Source organism: Thamnophis elegans, chromosome Z (assembly GCF_009769535.1).
Source record: "Thamnophis elegans isolate rThaEle1 chromosome Z, rThaEle1.pri, whole genome shotgun sequence".
Classification (NCBI taxonomy): domain Eukaryota; kingdom Metazoa; phylum Chordata; class Lepidosauria; order Squamata; family Colubridae; genus Thamnophis; species Thamnophis elegans.
The window spans coordinates 96,233,473-96,255,965 of NC_045558.1; the positions used below are offsets into that span (position 1 = coordinate 96,233,473).

The 22,493-nt window shown below is 36.3% G+C and overlaps 1 protein-coding gene across 4 annotated transcripts in view; it reads right to left on the bottom strand.

The window, feature by feature from the left end:
- The window catches only part of MED24 (mediator complex subunit 24), a 66,871-nt gene that overhangs the window by 30,209 nt on the left and 14,169 nt on the right, over positions 1-22,493 (bottom strand). For all 4 annotated transcript variants that reach the window (XM_032235417.1, XM_032235416.1, XM_032235415.1 and 1 more), the window contains exons 3-14: positions 21,946-22,028; positions 20,648-20,686; positions 18,043-18,116; positions 14,802-15,025; positions 14,053-14,164; positions 13,796-13,946; positions 12,502-12,615; positions 8,855-8,902; positions 7,988-8,070; positions 2,440-2,526; positions 1,656-1,767; positions 208-350 (exon numbers count right to left, since the gene is read on the bottom strand). In XM_032235417.1, coding sequence (XP_032091308.1) covers positions 208-350; positions 1,656-1,767; positions 2,440-2,526; positions 7,988-8,070; positions 8,855-8,902; positions 12,502-12,615; positions 13,796-13,946; positions 14,053-14,164; positions 14,802-15,025; positions 18,043-18,116; positions 20,648-20,686; positions 21,946-22,028 — 1,270 coding nt within the window. The remainder of the gene's footprint in view (positions 1-207; positions 351-1,655; positions 1,768-2,439; positions 2,527-7,987; positions 8,071-8,854; positions 8,903-12,501; positions 12,616-13,795; positions 13,947-14,052; positions 14,165-14,801; positions 15,026-18,042; positions 18,117-20,647; positions 20,687-21,945; positions 22,029-22,493) is intronic.

Here is a 22,493-nt window from a genome sequence, read left to right on the forward strand (position 1 = left end):
GCAATCCTGAGTCCCAGAAAGGTTGCCACTTGCTCCCTGTATCAATTTACTCAGGCAAAATGAAATTGTTGCATTGCAATTTCCATAGGCAACTCCATAGCCAGGAGCAAACAACCTCACTAAATGATGGTATTACACCACACTCTTTAGTTTATTGAAGGAAAGTCAGGCAACCCTGACTTTCAACAACTCATCATATATACTCACTTGATGAATTTCCGAGCAAAGGATTTCAGTTTTCCTGTAGCAGCTGCAGCTGCCAATAGTAGGTCCAAACTCTTTCCTGAAAGCATATGGCCCAAGACTCCAAGTAGTCCTTCTGGGGATTTTGAGTGATCTGAATCCATTGTCTGGTATAAAAATAAATAAAATAAAGATGGTGGATCTAGATGCATAAAGCATAGAGATTTGACTAAAAGAAAAATCAGCTTCCAAATTTTTAATTAAATGACCCTAGCTATGTGTAACCATACAGGAAGCATGCACTGGAAGATGGTATCCAGCCCAGACTCCATTCTTGCTTAAAATATTGTAACTTGATATTGTTAAATCTGGGGACCAATTTTACCTTATATTTGCCTACTCTTGCAATGATATGAATTTAGAATTTAGTTTTTCTCCCCTTATATTTAAATTTGACAGCCACATTTGGAGGCATTTGGCTAAAAGGACATTTAAGTCTGTAGCAGCATATAGTCTAATCTTGTAATTTATTACAAACAATTCCTATTCTTAATTCTGAATTAAGTAAAGGGATATTAAGTTATATATGGTGGTTAGACAGAATTATTATTCCTCTAAAATAGGAACAGAATTAGAATAGAATTTGATTCTGCCTTCATTTATATCATCACATTCAGGAATTTGAACTTTGTTTGTCTGAAGTGCTCACAGTGCTGAGCCATAATGTGCTATAATTTTGGTTTAATCCTATGGGAGAACCAAGCCGCTATGGCTTTTCTAACAAGTACCAATCCTATCTTGGTATTATTGTAAACTGACTAACCAGAATTATAAACTACAGTTTCAGACTGTCTTATAATCTACAGGTGATCTGTGCCAAATAGACTTTAGCATGTTTGTTGAATGGATAAAATGAATCAATGCTTCATTCCCAGAAATTGCTAAAATGTTTGTGTGTCTCGAATTAACTTTACAATTAATACACAATCAAAAGGAACCCTTAAATATCAATTTTGGAGAAAAAAATCATGAACTGAGAAAAGAGATTCCTCACATTAATTGAAACAAATAAACATTTAATGTAAATTTACATAATTTTATAAACCATCTAGTATTATAAAATTATAATTTTATAATTAATCAATCACTTTGCAGTGATATATACTAAACCTCAATATAACCCTATTATACCAAAAACTGCTGACTTTTTTTTAAAGAGAAACAGTGTCCCAGGATAGCTGAAACAATTTATTTAGTTGGAAAACTTTGGTTCAGACTCCTTTTAAGTTATTAGGCCTACTGCTAATCATAACCACAGAACAATCCAAAAATAACCCTTTAAAAATTGTGTTAAGCTTCTTGAAATACAGCCAAAGAATTACATGTCCTAGCTATGTTTACTCATGTCTGTGCTGAAAATACTGAAAAACCATGAAAAACATGCATAGGATCAGCACCAAAACAGGACCTACTTTTAAGATATTGGTAACAGTGGGCTCTGCTCTCAAGATAAGGCCTGGGTTGGGCTGAATGTTAGCATTTTCTGCAGATTTTAAACATGGTGCATGTTCTCGGTCAGCAGCCCTGGTTGGGAAAGGAGGAAAGGCATACAAGGTTTTATAAGGGTGGTGCATTTGACACTTTTCAGTAAAACTCAACAGACATACTGGTTCATAGTAATGCTATTCTAAATTTAATACCTTTTCTGGTTAGCCTTAATCATGTTTCTATATTTTTATTAAATGAAACAAAAATCATATGACAGATTTAGAATGAGATTTTTACACAGAAAGATATTTTATTTGAACTTGCACTTTCATATAATAAATGCTTTCATAATCTCAAAAACATAAAGAAAAATGCTACTGGATTAAAACAAAGCAATCTGCTTTCAAGATTTTTCCACCTAAGGAGAAATATTCAAAAGAAGAGATTGCTTTCAAACACTAATATTGCTGTGATTACATGGTCAATAATATGCAAACACACTAATATTCTTGTATGTATATGCATATGCAAAATTTCTTACTTCAGTTTAAATAGTTGAAAATATTTCCACTTGGAAATTAATAAATTAGGGGAAAATATATGATTCCTGAAAGGCTGAGGAATGGCCTTGGGCTCTGGCAATTCAGACCCAAACTTACTGTCTACTTTTACTCCAATTCATGATGGAAACCTAATACATTTTAATGGCCTAATACATTTGAATTTGGCTCTTGTTCTTTTCATGAAAAGTTTTTCAAACAACCATACCTTTTTGCTATGAGATTATTCATATTGATTTCAGACAGCAGACCTTGCTTGCTACATTCCTGGAGGAGGAAGTTTGTGCAATCACAGCTAGAACAACACAAGAAACACATGTACAAATTTCTGAAGGAACATGGCTAAAGACAGGTAAATGTCATCTGGTTTAACTGCCACCTATATGGTCAGTTTTCTACATCCTTATGAATTTTTTAAAGAAAGTAGCTCAACTTGCTTTAAACAAGGTTATAAGAATGTGTAACTTGCACCTTCAATCAAGATTTAAAAGCTGTTTGCAAACATTCTAGATTGTTGGTAAGACTTAACTATACTTTTACCAGTAGCCTGTCTTTTGAGGGGGGGAAGGGGGCAGGGAGTGCTGGAAGGGAGTTGAGAGAATAACAGATCCATCCATGTTCAAGTTCTAGCTTCACTTACCGCTTGCCAGGCAAACTTATCAGTTATTTATTTGGAAATGCAATTCTTAACAGAAAATAAGCTGCCTATCCAAGTCTAAAGGACCAGGATGTTGTTACGGTTTGTAGACTTACTTTCTTAATATATCTGTAGAATATGAATTTCTGCCTTATCTGGCATTAAATATATATTCATAAGCCTCTCACTCTGATATATAGGTTTGGACTCCAAGTTTCCCTTAGTTCAGTCCTTTCATCAAGACCTCTAATGGCGAACCTATGGCATGCGGCTCTCTCTCTGTGGGCACGTGAGCCGTTGCCCCAGTTCAGCTCCGCTGTGCATGCGTGCGCACCTCCTGTCAGACAGCTGGTCTTCAGGTCTCTGCCGCGCTTGCGCGGGATGTGTGAGGGTGCTGCACACGCATACATGAGGGCGGGGCACGTGTGTGGAGCATGCACACCTACATAGGGGGCACATGTGGGGGGCATGCATGGGAAGGGAGTGGAGCGTGTGGGGGTTGTGCATATGTGAGGCGGGGCACTGCAGAGGGGCCATGCATTCACATGCGCTTTGGGTATTCCATCTGGAAAAGGTTAGCTATTACTGACCTAGCCAAATCCCTTTCTCCTTAGTTGCTCCTTCCTCCAGAATATCAACCGAGAGGACATATTGTGATTGATATTTAATACCCAATCACATACCATTATGCACAGTTTGATGCTGCAGTACCCTACCCTAAGCATCACTCTCAGGGAGTCTGAATTGCAATATATTATAAAGTTTCCGTGGCATTTGCCTGCTCAGGTAAATGCTGTAGCAACTTCACAATATATTACTTCAAAGACTACCTCAAAATGACTTCTCTAGAGAGCAGCTGGTCAGGGCTGAGTGGGTGTACACTTCTTCTAGGGGAAAAAGGGGGAAAGAAGGGTACATCTGGAGGAGTAGCAAATCCCCCTCTGATCTCAGGCAGCTGTTGATATCATTTCTCTTCTAAAATGTATAATACACAATATTGACTTTTCAGATGTTAAATAGCAGCACAAAATTCTACTATGTTATTATCTCATTAGCAACTGAAATGATTTTAATCATTCTTGTTCTATGCCCAATCACAATCCAGTGTTGGGATAAAAAAATGTAGAGGTTTGGGGCTACAACATAAAACATGCCCTTTTAAGGAATTATGTACACCATCTTTAAGAGCTATCTGTGAAAGGCCTTTATCTGAATGCAATATTTTCAGACTATAATTAAAATTTTCAAGGTTTGGGGAAATGCTGAAACCCAAACAAAAGATATAATATGAAAGCTGTGTCACTTCAACCTTCACAACGGGGGAGTATCCCAAAGAGACAGGAAACATCAACAACAAATAGCCTTGGATTGAGAAAGGCAAGCTTTGCACAAGGAATCTGCCAGGACAAAACAACCTCCCTAAATATAAAAATATAAAAACTAGGAGAAAGTTGAACTGCGCAAAAATATCTATTTTTTATGCTCTTAAGGTTAGCCACCTCAGGCAAATCAATTATTCTAAGCATGAAAAACAAACAGAATATTGATAATATATTATAAATTAAATAATTTTCCAAAATTACAAAATTATTTTGCAAAATATTTCCAAAATTATTGTAAGGAGCTTACAGTTGTTATTCAATAATGATATTGGCAATAAGGTCTTGTTAAAGTCAAATTGTCTCCCTCCTTAGTTACTGAAGCTAAATTACCCTTTATGCTGTTTTCTGACTTTTTTCCCCTCTCTAAAATAGAATTCATTGTATTTTGTAAAGATTGTAAAAGTTCATCCTCCTAGCATTTCTGGTAAGAAGTCAGTAGCCTAGGCATCTTTCCTGTTTTAGTCTTTTTTATATAGGTTTGCAAACTTCTGTTATTGTTATGAATTCATTCTTTTCTGTTTCTTTTATCTATGACCCTGCCCTCTTATAGGCTTTTCACAATGTGCCCCAACTACCATATTTTTCAGAGTATAAGATGCACTGGAGTATAAGATGCACCAAGATTTTGAAGAGACAAAAAAAAGTTTTTGCACTCTACAGACCTCCCAAAAATGGCCTATTTTTCACAAAAACAGGTCCAATTTTTTTCAAAAAAAAGAGCATGAATATCCTTTAGGAGGCTTATAGAGTGCTCCTGGAGGGCGGGCCAAAAATGAGCAAAAAAGACCTGTTTTTTTTGTGAAACAGGCCTGTTTTTTAGCTTTTAAGTGGCTTATAGAGTGCTCCTGGAGGCTGGCAGAGGCAAAACTGAGCAAAAAAGGGCCCATTTGTTGTTCATTTCTGCCCTCCCCAGCACCCAGGAGCACTTTGAAAGCTTTCTAAAGGCTATGCAGGCCATTTTGATGAAAGGGATGGGGTTTCAGGAGGCAAAAAATGCTGTATTCAGTGTATAAGACACACCCAGATTTTCATCCTCTTTTTTGAGGGAAAAGGGTGCGTCTTATACTCTGAAAAATACGGTACCTGAAAAGAAGTGGCAAATGATAATAGAAATTTCTCTGTGGAAATGCTTTCTTTAAGAGCCAGGGACAGAAAGTTGCTATTAATGCTTTTTAGTAACAGGAAAAGACTTACCTTATTTTCCATGGCCTTTCAACTATGAAAATATTTCACGCAATAAATAGTGCTGCACTGTTCTACTTGTTGCTTCACATTTTTATTTATATTTTAATCTTTTTCTGATATGAAGGACCAGATATAAAATTGGTTCTTTCTAGCCCGTTCATTGTTAACAACAATAAACCCACATAGGATTTCAAAGGCAGCTTCCAGCACTTGGTGGATATGGAGTCATCCAAAGTTTAAATTGACTTTATGCTTCCTGTCCTTCCAGGTGGCTCATCCAGAGATAATGTCAAAGTAACCTCCCAAAATGCCTTGGGCAGTAAGGTTGAGATATGATGATACAGCTAAGCTAATTCAGTCAGTTTTCTGACTCACGGAGAAGGACAAATAGTTCTTGCCTGTCCAATCTTCCAAATGCTAAGCTTATGTACAATTTTCATCATTCCTAATGCTTTCTAAAAGTATATACTGCAAAATCTGTCATTGGATACTGAATTACCAGTCTGTGACTGTTATATTATATAAAGAATGTACATTTGTATTGTCTGCTTGCTTTAGATATAGTAGTCCTTGCTTAATGGCTGCCTTGTTTAATGACTATATAAAGACTATATATAATGATGGTGTTAAAAAAGACAGCTTTGCAACCAATCCTCACACTTTGACCACGAGTGTCTCTCAAAGTGCCTGAATAGGATCACATTCAGGCACTTTGCAAATGGCATGCATTTACAACTGTCATAACACCCCACAGTCACATCTTTGTGTGCTTTTGGAACAAACAGAATGGAGAACATAGAAATAAAACCATCAGTTTCAGTCACATGATATATCAGTCAGCAAATGCTTAACAACAGAATGGGAAGTAATGCTATAAGTCTGTTGTGATCATGTGATTTTCTACTTAGCAATCAAATTGCCAGTACCAATTTATGGCAGCTAAGTCAGGACTACCTGTATTCTATCATTAGACAATGAATCAGAAATGGAATTGATTGAGGAATGGAACACCTCAACTCACAATAGGTTACTTCTCTTCCTATGTAAACAGAATACATATTGGTAAGTAAACATATGTCACTAGTTAAATATCCTCAGAGTTTGATCTGAAACCTATCCATATTTTCAATTATTCAGACCCTGTCAGATAACAACAACATATTTAAGAGGCTAATTTTCAGAATTTAGCCCAATATAGAATTTATGCCAAATATATTGCCTGCTTTCCCCATTATCAGTCCTTCTCTCAACTACCATGTTTAAATATTATCCTCATCTTAATTCTTGCATTTTTCCCCTCCTATCTGGCTATCTCTTTTCTCAGTAAACTAATGGGTATTCACTTACTCTTACAAATGAAAGCCAAGATGAATGTATGGCCAACATTTTGCAGGTGACTTATAGTAATAGAGACAGAAATTCTAAGTACAGATAGTCCTCTAGTTATGAATGTAATGGAGCCTACCCATTCCATTCGTACCTCAAGGATTCATGAGAGTGAATCTCGTATCATGAATGAGATCACTTCCTGCTTTCACCCATGAAGTCACTAATTTAATGTGTTGGCAAATACATGGTTTGTTAAGTACACATGAGGCATCTCAGGGTGAGGAAGGCCATGGGGGGGGGGGCTAGTGAGGGAGCAGGCCCCCAAGGCCTCCCCAACCCACTAAGATACCTCATGTTTCCCCCTCCCTCCCACACCAGACTCACCTTGCAAAGATCTGTCTCCTCTCTGCCATGGTTTCTTTCCCTTTGAGGGAGTCTCGAGTCGATGGAAGCTCCTGGGCACGAAAAGTGTTTGGGGCACCTGTCTCCTACTCTTCCTACTCTCCCTTAACTCCTTTCTGGACACTTTTTGCCCAGACAGAGACTTGCCAGAGAATGGAAGCTTCATCTGCATGCAAATGAGGCCTTTGAAAATGAAGGGATTTGCTCCATTTTCAAAGGGTTCATAGGCATTTATGGTGCATTTCAAAATGGAGCAAATTCCTCCATTTTTAAAGGCCCCATTTGCACACAGATGAAGCTTCCAGTCTCTGCCAGGTCTCCATCTGGCCAAAAGGTGTCCTGGTGGTGGCGGAAAGGAGTTGGGGCGGGGGGGAGGAAGAGCAGGAGACAGGCACAGCAAACACTTATCATGCAGAGAATGAAAGTTTCTGGGATCCGTGATCTTGTGAGGGTTCAGGCACCGAATCTCTGCAAAATGGGATGGGTGCCTGAACTCACACGACATTACAGCACCCAGGAGGTTTCATCAACTCTTCTCTCCCTCAAAAGCAAAGAAATTGTGGCAAAGAGGCGGCAGATCTTCTAAGGTGAGTCCGGTGTGGCAGGATGGGAGAGGGAAGCAGTTTGGGGAGTGGGAGCAGGGATAATAGGTTGAATGTTGTGATGCTGCAACATTCATAATTTTGGGACTTGCTCATAAACACTTGGGGTGCTTATCTCATAACTTCGAAAGGGTGCTAAATGAATGCTTGTAACCCGGGGGATTAGCTGTAGAAAGTTCTACATCTTCTATTTATGATGTTACTACGAAAGGGACCTACTTGCACCGTTGATCAGCTTTATCCAGGAGTGGTGTCAGCTTCAGTAGGAATTCAAAGGCACAATTCACATCTTCTGTGAAATCCTGCAACAGCAGAACAGTACAGTATATTCTCCCTTAAATCTTTAAAAATCTAGGAATTGAGCCTTGGTAACTCTACCCCTAATTTGTTATAAATTTTAAGATGGGACAGTACATTTCAATAAGATATACCGTTAAATATTTTAGAATAACTGGAATATGCATTTTTTAATGTTTAATGAGGTTAAAAAATAATTATTTCACATTTGATATCCTGATAATTTTTCTGTTTCTGTTTGTAGTGTGCAAAGTGAAATTTTATAAAGTGGTTGCTTCTTTTTCCATACCTTTATACGTGGTAAGCTGTTATCTATACTTTATGCAATTACCTTGGATTAAAAAATGATTGCTGCTTTGGGAAAGACACTCCTTAATTGTTTCCAGCTTTTAGTTGAATTTAATTATGAAGGGTAGGCTGGGTTTGTGTCTGCATTAAGGAGGAGGAGGAGGAGCAGAAGTAGCAGCCAATCATAATGATTTCCAATTTCAAAAGGGAGAATTTTGAGAAGTCAAATAAAAGCTGTTAATGAGCATTTAATTTTCTTAAAACAAAATTTTTCAAAATTATACTGCACGTCAATATAGGGACTTCACTCTTCATAGTCACTGATACGGCAAAGTCACAGTTTATATGATCACCACTCCCCTAATTAATAATTTTCTGTTTGTTTCTGTTTCCCATAATTTGTTGGTTCTTTTCTGTTTCCCATATTTTAAAAACCAAACATAGGAAACAAAACAGAGCATTTAAATAATGCTCAAATATCACTCTGGTATATTTGTTTACCTTTTCTCCTGGAGAATACTTTTTCAATTTCACCAAAACTTGTGGTATCTAAAAAAAAGAAAGAATAAAATTAATCATTTAGGAATCATTGTTCCTAGTCTTTTCTCCTCTGTCCTAACAATACCAAGATCTTCATGTCCATCTAACATTGTTTCTTCCATATAAATCTATCCCTAATCCTCCCATAAACTTTGGTTCATTTTTCAAGATGATCCTCATATCAATTTTATTAAAAAACCGCAATTAAAAAGATAAAAACTAATACAAACTAGAAAAAATTAAAAAAAATAGAAAATATGGGAAACAAAAACAGAAAGCAAAACAAAAAAACAAAGAAAAAATAATATAGTAAGGAATTTCATAATTTATCTCTGGCCAAATTACCTTTGATTATTGTTTGTTAACTGCTATTGATAACAGCTATTAGGAAGCCCTCAGTCCAGGGGTGGGTTGCTGCTGGCATTACTGCCGGTTTGGTGCGCCCACAAGTTTGTTTGGCTTGCATGCACATTTGACCATAAATGAAAAATAATAGTTCTGCGCATGGACAGAAGCAAAAAACAACATGGGAGAACCAGTTTGGGGGCGTGGCAAACTTGGGTCGAAGCCAGTTCCAGCGACTCAGGCTGCCAAACTACTACCAGTTCGGCCAAACCAGCCTGAACCAGTAGAAACCCACCACTGCCTCAGTTAACAGGTTTTATGGCACTGGGTTAATTTCCTTCAATACTCAGGGAAAGAAGTTTTAAATACAAGTTTAAAGACTTACAAAATATTTTGGAATAAAAGATTATTAGAATTTTGATTTGGAAATCAAATGGACTAAAGATCCAAATGGATTTCAAATAAGATTTTGGAATTAATTGGAATATTCCTTCCTTTGGGAAAATACTTCTGTTTTGAACTATCTTAAAAAAAAAAAATAGAATGAACTTTGAAGGTTCTACATTAAAGGGAATCAAAGGGCATTAAAGATTACAAATAAATAAATATTTAAATTTGACTTACTAATACAGAAGGATGCAAAATATTTTAATATTGGATATTCTGAATGACAATTTTTGAACAATGAGGTCATAAATTAATTTTAATAATGTCTGCCTCTATAGAGAGACTATGTTTAAAAGATGTCATGAAAGAGGACATGTTATATATCACAAGATAAAGCCACCTGATGCTTTAGTAATTAAAAGGGATATACAAATAATAGACCAAAACCTGGATTATTTTCCTATATTGGATTTGCAAAAGAGGTTTGTCAAATCTCCTTCTGTGGGAAGGACAAAGAAAAAATGAAAATAAATCAAATTTTAGAAGATTATTTGAAGGGATTAAAGATCAAGACTGTTAGCAGTGAAAAAAAGAAATATAAAATTGATTTATATGATCAAGGTTAAAACAGATACATCGTTCTCTCTAGTAACCCTTAATGGACTTTTGCTGATCAAGACTAAAATAAAAAAGTTCCTTTTATTCTTCATCAAATGTATATGCTGCCTGACTCACAGCAACTCTGGGTGATGTACAAATTATTTAAAAACATTTAAAAGAAGAAAACATCAACAACAAATGAAGAAAGATGGCAAAATGACAAAATCAGATGTGGAACAAAGAAAACAGTGCACATAATCTAGAGAGCTTCGGCCACTCACCAAAGGCCTGGGCAAAATGACAACATTTGTGAACATTTTGTGACATTAAAGAAGCTCAGCTAATGCCTTAGGAGAGTTTCAACCAGAGCTCTCTATTATATGCCATGCAATTGTAAATGTCTATATTCTTGGAAGAAATCTGAAGTTCTTCTGATATGATGGAGGTAGAAAAGGCAGATTTAATATCTCTGTTTAGCTATGACATTGGCTGAATATGAATAAGCATTTGAAGACACAGCAGTGACATTGTGGAGAAGATCCAAAAAAATAAAGGAAAGCTTTGATGTTTTTAATCCGATTTTCATGCTGTTTCACAAGTTAACTGTCCTATCTTTTATTCCATAATATTCCAATGTTTTATTCCATAATATACACAGGCTGTGCCTGTGTATATCTGTTTGTCTTTTTCATGCTTAATGTATTCATCTCTGCATGGACAATTGGATACATGATGTCCTTGAGCTGCAGTAGTGATTTATTGAACAAGCCGGGAATGTTAAGTTGCAATTTGTTGAGTCTCTTTTGGGGAATCTAGTAGCGTCATGGTGCGTTTACCAAGAAAGCCAGGAAGAAGAAAGACATAGCCATCTGGCTTATGTTTATATTACAAAAAATATTATGCAGCTAAATGCAGACTTCTCCATACTCTACGAAAAGACACCAGCTTAGAAGAAAGAACAAAGAATAACCTGGGCTTCGGGTCGCTAATATGGCAATGAATGTCACCAGATACACAGAGAAAGAATAGATCTGAAAATATATATTTATGCAGAGTCGAAATCAAGAATTAACATGGCTGCAGTTTTCTGCCACAATTTATGCCAAAATATCTGAAGAAATGGATCTGATAGGTCTGTAAATATCCTTATACTTTAAAAAGAACATCTAATCTTTGGTATATTGCCCCAGAAATAGTTTGACCTGGAGTTGCCAAGAGAAGTAAACGATTCCCCTTATGTTGGGGAATTCATACCATCAATGAATAGAGTCCCAGCCAAAATAAGTAAGATAATCCCATGTTCTTTCTCTCTTTATATCATCTTCTTTTTCCCTCATCTTTCTGCTCTCCCATACTACTCCTCACAGGGAACAAAAATGTATATCCTTTGTCAGACACCTGAACAGATTACTTGCGGTGAATTTTTAAATTCCTGCTGAAGGCCATAGAAAATCAAAGTAAGGACTCTTGTCGTTTAGAAGCTAGCACTTCTAGCTAATACATGGTCATGTACTTGAGCCATTCGCCATTTTAATTCTTTAATTCTCTAAAAGTAACTTTTTTTTCAATTGCAGAAAAAGCAAAAAACAAACTTACAAATACATCCATAGTTCATACAGAAAGCTAAAGAGCTATCTGAATGCACTCCTGACACTATCATTCTACAATGAATTTCTTCTACACACTGCAATGAAGAAGAAAAACAATCCACAAAAGTAACTAACCAAAGAAAAGATGTACTGAATGAGCATGAATTGGTTGAAATGCAAAAAAAAAAACCAGATTCCTTGGATATTTAATCAGATTTGTGCAATGCCAGAGAATGTAAAAGAGTTTGCAGAAGATGTAGAAAACGCAAACAACATTGAAACCATATTTGTAAAGAAATAGTACAGATTTTAGAAAGAGTTCATATCAAATTCCTTCCATTCACTTAAATCACACCATTGGAATACACAAAGATAAGTGACTAAACAATTTTCTCTATTAGGAGTGAAAGAAACTGCTTTGTATCACTTCAGACAATTGGTCTATCCAATTTGGATTTGCCTGTAATAATTACAAACTCCATAAATAGGTTTTTGCAGCTGTGTGTGTGGAAATATCAGGAATTGAACCAAGGACGTTGCACATAGTCTCCTGCTGAGATATTGTCTTCTCTGACCTTTTTTGAAAGCCAGATGATTATCATGAACACTCTTTCATGACAGCCTTCTGGTCAGAATCCTACTGAAGGCAGCTAAGCCCAGCTGTCTTTCCCTGACATTTAGGCTTACCTTGAGGAAAGTGAAGGCTGTCCATTTCAGCTCTTCTGTCCCCTCAGGAGATTCAATCAATCCCACAAAGCAAGCTTTCCAAATCTCCAGAATAAAGAGTGGGGATGGGATACGCTAACCAAGAACAGAGGGAAAAAAATAACAGAAAACTTCATGTCTGATCAAAAGGAAATTACTTATAATACAAAATGATCTAGGGTTCACCATAAGCTAAATATGTAAATGTATAGTCTAATCATAGGTTTTCTAGAAATTCCATTTCACCCCAACCTCAACCAAACAGTGCAAATTCCTGCTCTCTCAAAAAGTTTCCTGCTGCCAAGAATCCAAAAATTACTTGGTAGTCAATAATATGTAACAGAGTTTCTGAAAAGAGCAGCATTTTTTTTACTAAGCCAATTATGCATATTTAATTCCACGGAAAATGGAAAGGGAAAACTTTTGGTCAGGTCTCCAATCTCTGTGGGCTGATGGGCATGTTTGAAATGTTAGGATGTCATCAACGCTATGCTTGCAAAAAAGGTAAAGAAAAGCTTTGCCATTTTAAAAAAAGAGCTGAAATGGTAAAATGGCAAAAGTTCCATACCACCACTACTCCCAAAAAGAGAACATGGAACCCCAAGAGAATCAACAGTATGTAGTAGGCCAAGAGTCTCATACCAAGAATTCTAATTTGCTGGAAGGAAGATGACTTCAAAAAAATGGAAGAGCAAGGTCAAGTAACTAATATCTCTCCATTTCTGGAAAGGAGATTGGTTGTCTGAGATACCAGATATGGAGACATAAAGAGATACATGATTGTAACATGGTCTTATTTACCAGCCTACCCACCAAGAAATTCCTTAAATAATTCATTGTATGTCATTGTATCCCCATTCAAAAAGGTGGGTCACTCTAGTCTAGATAGTTATTATATAGTAAAATAATATTGGGCTGTACCAGCTCAGAATGAATACTAGTGAAATGTTCTAACTTGATATTCCAATTATATGTTCTGCATATAAAAGACTATGGCTAGATCATATATCTGGCTATTCAAAGATTTAGCTGCTGTATATTGTTGAACAAAATGAAACAATAGGCTCACACCTGAATGATAAGCCATTTGGTTGAGTTCAACATATACTACATCAGGCCTGTCAAACTGGTGGCCTGTGGGCTGGATATGGCCCATGCAGGCCATGCTCATCCGGGCTCAGCAAAGGCAAAAAAACATCAAATATTTTCTCTATAGAAGGCCAAACAGAAAGACAAGTACAGAGATACTGAGAATTCGTCTACGATCCATCCATACCTGCATCCTTTTCACCATCATCAGTTGTTCGACTAAAGGCTGTGGTTCTCCAGTCAGATTCATGGTTCCTTCTAACAGCACCACAGCATGTATGGTGGGGAAGCCTGTTTTGTTTAACTGTTCTGAATGAATTGAGAGCATGGTAGGGATACTGTACAGAGAATTGTGACACAAAGAAAGAAGAGATTGGTTTAACTTTACTTGCATAAGGAGAAGAAAACTGTTTATTCCTTAACCTGTGGCTGTTGTTTGCTCACCTTTTGACAAGATTAATGCACTCTTCCAACTGATTCCGCAACTGATTATTGTTAATATGTCCCACATTGTCTCCCAATTTGGCAAGGGACTGTTCAATTGCATTCCAGGAAGCTAAACAAAACACCATAAAGGTTACATTTAATCACATAGTTTGTCCAACAACCCAAAATATACCTCATATCTCATTTATTTTTCTTCTAGAAAATTCTATCTATCTATCTATCTATCTATCTATCTATCTATCTATCTATCTATCTATCTTCAGACAAGGTTAAGACTTCTAGTCTTTCTGGTTTAACTAATAACCTCACCAATTTGCAGGCATATACAATTTTGCTGGATGTAAAAGAAGCCTATAAAGTTCTGTTTTATATCAATTCAGTCTACTCATCTGCAGTTGCTATCCAAAGTCCTAACTTCATTTTAATCTAACCAAGCATGTGTACCTAGATTACTGTAAGTGTGCTATTGCTTCCTTGAGTTTCAGGGAAGGGTTGGAAATAATTGTTAAGTTTATAAGGTTTTGTGGATCCACCACAAAAAACAATAAAAAATAAGAATCACTAAGAAACTGATTCAAGCCTTATAAAGAATCTCAATAAAATACTTCTATAATCAATTTAATTCAAGTGAGCGCACTAGTGAGTCTGAAGCCTGGAGACTAAATGATTTGTATTAAAATCTGCAGTATGTTGCTCTTTTCATAATGTTAAAAAATATCTCTTCCATATGAACACTGGCCACATACATGTATCTTCCAGCTTGGCAATATGAATCAGGGCCCGATTTTTGGTGCTCCCCAGGATTTTCACCAGACGCTCCAAGCACATGTTGAGCTGGTTCTCTGCAGCCCCCTGTTCCATCAGTTCTTTCAGTTTTTCTGTATAGAAGGCAGCACACCGCAGCATCCAAATTAGAACACTCATCAGGGCACGACAGAGGCCAATACATTCTTCTGCCTTACCATGGCAGCTGCAAGTGGAGTAAGAAAGGTACAAAATAAGTCATATCTAGCAAAAAAGACTATCTTGCTTGGCATGTAAACATTTACTGCAGAATTTCTATGGTCTTCAGAAACACAAATGTAATAATCCTAGCTCCTTTAGAGGGGTGTGGGAGAAATGCGAAATCTCACAAAAAGTATCAGAGAAAGACTTCCCCTACTAGAACATGGGCTATGATGCAAAGAAAGTAAAAAGATATGAGACAATAGGAAGAGGAACCTGAAAGAAAGCTCTGGTTTTCATCATCATTCAGTTGTCATGGTGGCCAGATAAATCTCAACTGTGAGATTTACAGAAAAGATAGATGATCTTATTTCTGAAAGCTTCAATGATTTCTGTAAACTTCTTTCCACTTGCCTGCCTACCACTGACATCCCAGTTTCATAGCCACTGCCCATTCTTGAAAGGCCATATTGTTGCATTATGCTACTGGGTCCAATCAAGTTTAGTCATGGACATACTTTCCTGTAGCTACATCTCAGTTGAATTTAGCAAGAGTAAACTCCGTTTATGGAAATGATGAGCTCAATAGTAAAAGCAGTAGAGCAAAATGGTGCAAGAGTACATGCCGCAACACTATGTTCAACACAGTAGTTTAAGCCACAAAGACCTATAAGTACCCTATTATGAGAATAACTTGCCAATTACAAAATGCCCATTTCACATCTTAATTATGTGGTGAAATTGCATGAGTGCTTAATCTTAGCCTTCCATCTGTAATGTTAGCATAGAACTGCTACAGCATACGTGTAATCTGAATACCTCAAAATATAATATAATGCAAAATGTTATTACTTTGATTTTTCTAACCAACTTCCTGTCTGTTGCTTTCTTTTGGGGATTTCTCAGGAAAGAGTAAAATATCAAGGGATTTGTATTATCAACCAGGGGTATCAAAGTAGTGACATCAAACATCTTGCATAATGTGGCACCACAGGGCAGGTTGTCGCTTTCATTACAATTCATGTCTTTATTTAAACAAATTAAAAAGAGAAAATATTCAATCATTCAGTGATTAACATAACTGGGCCCAAAAAGCAGATGGGGGCTGAGAGAAAAATCTTGTTGATGGGACGAGTACTTTTTCAACAAGGAGCAATAATCTCGGAGCTGAAAGGTTCTGATCAAATTAAAAAGCAGAACATTGAATTAAGCAGAGAGAGGATTAAGTATTGGGCTTTGTATCTGGCTGTAACAGGTGTTTATCAGTGTTCTGGTAACAATTTAATATTCATTGTTTCTATTTTCTTATAGGAAGAGAAAGTTTCTGTTTCCTCACATTTCAATCCACTCCAGCACCCTCCCCTGTTATCTCTATATAACACATTTAATCTGAATTTAGAAAGGTAAGATCTTTACAGAGTTTTAATTTTTTTGAAATAAAAGATGAAGTAAAGTAAAAAAAAAAAAAAAGCCTTATCTAACAATTGTGGTTCTCTCAGGAATATTGAAAATGAGATAGGAGAAATTAGCGTACATGATAATTCTATATATATTCAGTTGCTAATTTTAAAAATCCAAATGCTTCTCTTCACACACACAGCATAGTAAAATATTTTTATTCCTCCTGTTCTTTTTTGTATTCTTTATGTTTTTTTTTTAATAGCAATAGCAGTAGACTTATATACCGCTTCATAGGCCTTTCAGGCCTCTCTAAGCGGTTTACAGAGAGTCAGCATATTGCCCCCAACAATCTGGGTCCTCATTTTACCCACCTCGGAAGGATGGAAGGCTGAGTCAACCCTGAGCCGGTGAGATTTGAACCGCTGACCTGCTGATCTAGCAGTAGCCTGCAGTGCTGCATTTAACCACTGCGCCACCTTGGCTCTTTAATCTAGCTCACTACCTTATCGTCAATATATATATGTTATATTTGTGCTGATAAATAAATAAAGGGAGACTAGTATAGATCTATTTCAAGCTATTTAGCTCTCATCAGCTAGCCATGGCTAGTTGATGAGAGCTAAATAGCTTGAAATAGATCTATACTAGTCTCTATTTATTTATCAGCACAAATATAACAAATGTAACAAAAAGGCAACAGTAAAAAATATTGGGTTTCTGTCTGGATGGTCTCTTGTGACGAGCCGAAGGACAGAGAATGGAAGTGTGATCTTCCTCCCATATTTGGGCATACCAGGGGTTGTGACTTTATATATATATGTGTTAGAAGTACATGATTTTTAGAGTTGTAAATTCCATTTATTTGTATTGGAATTTCAATGGTCTATCAAAGAATTTTTGAAAAGTTACAAGAATATATGACTGCATGTAATTAAAGCATTATTAATAGGATTTGAGTGATCTGAAATATATGGCTTTATTTCAAAACGTAAGAAATCTCTTGCTCAGATTATGGCAACTAAGCAGAAATTACATTGTTTACTTACATGCAATTCATTTACCAGGATACTAAATGTATCGCTAATAAAGGAGAATATTTGTAACTCAGGGTTGACATGAGGGGGTCTTTGGTGCTCTCTGAATTGGCTTGTTTTTTTTGCAGACATTTCATTACCCAAACTAGGTAACATCATCAATGATCCTAGCACCTCCACTAAATGTATCATTTTATCTCAGTGTGCTTATATTCATAAAATCCATTTTCAGTTTTCACAGTGTTTCAATCTTCTTCTTTTGTTCTCTCTCTCTCTTTTTTTAAAGGAACTTTGGCTCTTTTTGTTAACAATGATTCTTTCTCTAAGAATCACTTGGCTTCAAAGATTGCAAAAAGAATTTTGCTTTTGAGACAGTGAGTTTTATCAAGAGCTTACGCTGTGAATAGAAAGGACCAAAGAGACCACACCATCTGGGAACTGAAGTCAGTGCAAATACTCATACATAAATACATTTTGTGACTGTAATAGCATAATTAAAAGACTGATCTTAGCAACCAGCAGGCATTAGATTAGCCACTGCCTGATAATACCAGTGTCTCATCTATGTTCAACACATATGCACCTAAACATACAATTCATTCCCTACCTTAGACGGTCACAGAACATGTCCATAATTTCGAGTAATGACTGGACACAGAGATCTCGGGAGAAGTCATCAAACTAAATTAGGGACCACAAAAACATTATAACTGGTCTTAAGTAATACAAAAATTAAGGCAGACATGGTCTTGAATATTGTAAGGTTAATGTTTCCTACCATTTTTTTCTTCTTTTTCACTTCAATGTTTTAAGAGTCTTATACCAACATTATTAATAGATAATTCTGTTCCCATTATGTTTTATAAAAATGTGTCATACTTTATATTTTACAATTAAGTCTCAAATGGAAATATGTTTCTGATTTAACAAAATATCACCAAGTATTGCCTTCTTAAATGGAGATGCAGTCCAGTCTAAAATTGGAAGATAATTACCATCTACTGAATCTTTACCTTTTTTTAATTCACTCTACCCGGCGTAGCTTTTAAAACTTCAGCCACATCTGATTTTAAATCTTCCTTGAAAATGGATGATCCCAGGCAAGAGGAGAGGAGACTTGTCATTTTAACCAAGTCTTGAATCCAGCTTTCAGTGCAAAATTTTGAATTAGGTGCTAATTAGCAAATTAGAAATTCTGAAAATAAATCCTGGAGAAAATATAGAGGCAGTCCTCTATAATTGAGTCCAAAATTTTCATTGCTAAGCAAGGCTGTTGTTAAGTCAATCATATCCCATTTTACAAGCTTTTTGCTATTGTTATTAAATGAATCACTTGGTTAAGTAAATCATGCAGTTGTTAAGGGAATCTGTGTCCCCCATTGATTTTGTTTGTCAGAAACCTCCTGGAAAGGTTGCAAGTGATAATCCCAGGACTTTGGGATACTACAACCTGTCAACCCTGAAGATGCCCTAACTGTGGCCATTTTCTTTTCTGGAGCTTTCCTCTAAGGAGGTTTCTTTTCACATTGCTTCAGGGCTGACACAGCCTGGAGCTAAGGGGCCAGGAAAGAGGGTGTAGAGATAGCTGGGGTGTTGCAGCCAAAATAAAATTCTTTCCCCTGGGAATCAAGAGCGTTCGTCCAGGTGTTAGAAAGATGGGGACTGAGATCACCTAGCAACTGGACTACATGTTGATTGGACTGGAGACTCTGGGGGGAAGTGACAAAGTTTTACTTTTAATTCAATGTAAATACAGCAGAAACTTAGAGATGGTTTTCCACCAATTTGAGAGCCAATTTGATGTGACCCAATAAATGTTCTTTAAGGAATATGCCTGCCCCGGAGTTCTCATTGAAGGGGATTTATTACTTGGAACCTTGACACAACCATTATACATACATGCCAGTTGCCAAGCACCTGAAGTTTGATCACATGACTGTGGGAATGATACAATGGACATAAGAGTGAGAACTGGTCATAAGTCATCTTTCTCAGTATCATTGTACCTTTGAATAGTCATTAAATAAATGGTTGTAAATTGAGGATTATCTACAATACACTCTTTATATTTTTATTTTGACAGCCAACTGCTAGTCAGTTACACTTAGGATAAATTCCCCCATTTTGTTATATCATTGTGTAGGTAATGTTACTATGCTTTACTAACTCAAAACTAACTGGGTCTACACCACATGCTAAACCATATATTGTACTGTATCTTGAAAACTACAATGGCTGAGTCTATACAATAATACAAGCCAAACTGTATAAACTGTATCAGGGTCAGGATTAGCCATGAAAGCCAACTGGGTAAGCCCTGTGACTCACCTCATAAGGTTGCTGTTGTGGGGAAAATAGGAGGAAGAAGTGTGTTGGATATGTTCACCCCCTTGAGTTATTTGTAAGAATAATAAAGGTAGCACACAAATCAATCAATAAATAAACTTGCCAGAGTGAATGAATGCAGCCTTAAAACATAATTAAATACATGATTCTAGATTTAAAATTCAAAGTTTAATTCTGGGAAATGGCAAATAAGGGATTTGCCCAGGGTAAGCTGACCAGAATTACTGGGAGTTGGGCAGTGTATGCATTGTATAATTATTTCTCAGGAAAGGGAGAGGAAAAACTATAATGATTGTGGACTCTGAGGCCTCTATTATCACATACCAGTTTGAAAGGGTTCCAAGACTATGACATTTCAGGCTAATGAAATATATCTGCACATATTTTATGAATTTTTTTAGTGAAATGCATATTTACACTATTTGTTTCTTTGTTAAATGGATGAGGAAAGAAAAATTTGTTGAAGACAGGTCTACAAAAGCAAGCAGATGATAATTAGGCAATGCTGCCAAGTGAATAAGATTTTATAACTTTAAATCTTCCTCTTTTTCTTGTTTTACAAAACTTGCTAAAGTACACATATAGAATCAATATTCATGGTACTATATTTTCAAGCATGAATTATAGAAGAAATGGTAAAATGTTGCACTCAGTCATATGGGCTAGAATTTGCAATAAAGCTCTAAGGGGAAACTAACACTTCTCCCTGGCTCACAAAATCTGCTAAATTGCACACCTGATGTCATATCTGAACAGGTTTATGGGTGTTCTGAATATACATTAGTGCCCTCTATAATGAGCCAAGCCTGCAAAGGGCAGAATGACAAAATTCAGAGGAGGAACACAGATAAATGTTTGAATACTACCTTGCTGATGGCCATCAGAACAGTAGAATACGACACCATCTGTAAACACGAGAAAGGGGGAGATGGTTACAAGCTAAAGCTAATATTTAATCAAACCCACAAACAAGGTCTGCCATTTCAACTGCTGTGTAAAAGGGTGAGGGACAGCAAGGTCACCTATCAGCAATATAGCTTTGCTGAAGCACTGACCTGGCACAAATTTAAACAGACATTTTTAGGCAATGGCATAGTTTCACATCAACATTAGAGTGAGCAGCCCAAGAAAAAAAGGAGTTTTAAGTGAAACAAAACAGCTTCTCTTATGGCAATTTTTTACCAAGAATCTCACAGCAATGGGGCAATTCATAGCAATGGAAAAACAATAAAAACAGTCACCTCTTTCATTTTGGGAATAATGATAAGAAAACACACCACCACTACCATCATCATAAAATTTGTACAAGGTATCTAACACCCTTTTGAAGAATAACAGATGTATCCATTGTACGGGGGGGGGGGGAGACACCCCCAGGTTAGCCTAAAATGAGTTGATTAGCACCTTTTAAGACAATTTCTATTTTAAGGCATAGCCTTTCACAACAGTTTTTATTCTTTTGGCCATATAAGATTTTTTTTTTTAAATGGCTACAAAAGCATGAATTAAATATTCATATTTAATCCATTCAAATAATTGAACCCACTCCCCACAATAAAGTTAAAGACCTGCAATAGTTCTGCAGATCAGCATGAAAGCAAAGAACAATGAAATTCATTGATTTCACTAAAAGAAACATTAATCTCAAAATTTAAAGTGGACATGTGAATAAAATCAGGGGTAAATGTCTATGGAGATTCTCAGTCACCCAGGTCATGATCAAAATACGTTTTTTCAAGAGGCAAATGGACTTTCTGGTTTTTCTTTGAAGACGTTTCGCTTCTCATCTGAGAAGCTTCTTCAGCTCTGTTCTGACCTCAGAGCTGAAGAAGCTTCTTGGATGAGAAGCGAAACGTCTTCAAAGAAAAACCAGAAAGTCCCGTTGCCTCTTTAAAAAACATCTTTGGGAAAATCAGGGATAGCATTTCAGTGCCCTGCACAAACCTTTCTTACAATTCAGCAAAATGAAAATAATTTACACAAACTGAAAAAGATTAAAATTGCACAATTATTTAAAAATTGCTCCATGAGCTACTTAAAACTGGATTAGCCCAGATTTTTTTCAATTTTTTTCAAAGATTGTCCTATAGCTAAAATAATATTTAATCCATTAACATTAATTTACATCCTCTGAAATTGAAAGGATTTATGATGGGGTTATTACCTGAGAACTGATGGCATATTTCAGATAGGACAGGAGTAATGGATTTGGCGATGGGCCAATCATGGCCTGTTCAAGAAGTGCTTCTGTAATTTAAAACAAAGGAAATTCTTTCTAGAAAAGTACAATCATTTTCACAAAGAATAACAACAGCCATAATTTGGCCTATTAAAATCACTCATGAAATTGGATCACTTTCAAGAATCACCAAACTCCTATACTTTTGCAGTGTTTTGCAGAGTAACAGAAGCAAATAATTCAAGGGAGAAAAAGAATTTATGGTATCCTTTGTTCAATTAAGCCACCACTCTCTCCTCACATGCTAGATACACTGCAAAGGACATGACCCTATATAAGTTCTGCAGCCTCAGAACTGCGGCAGAATCTCTGTCAAGTGTCTCCTTTACACTCTGTGTTTCTTAGGAATGAGACAGAAAGAAGTTTAAGAACTGAACCAAAAAATATCACAAAGCATACTGTTGGCATGAACTTCCCAATGGCAGCTTTCACTGGATTTAGTAAAAATAATCATGATATGGTTTTGTGATCAC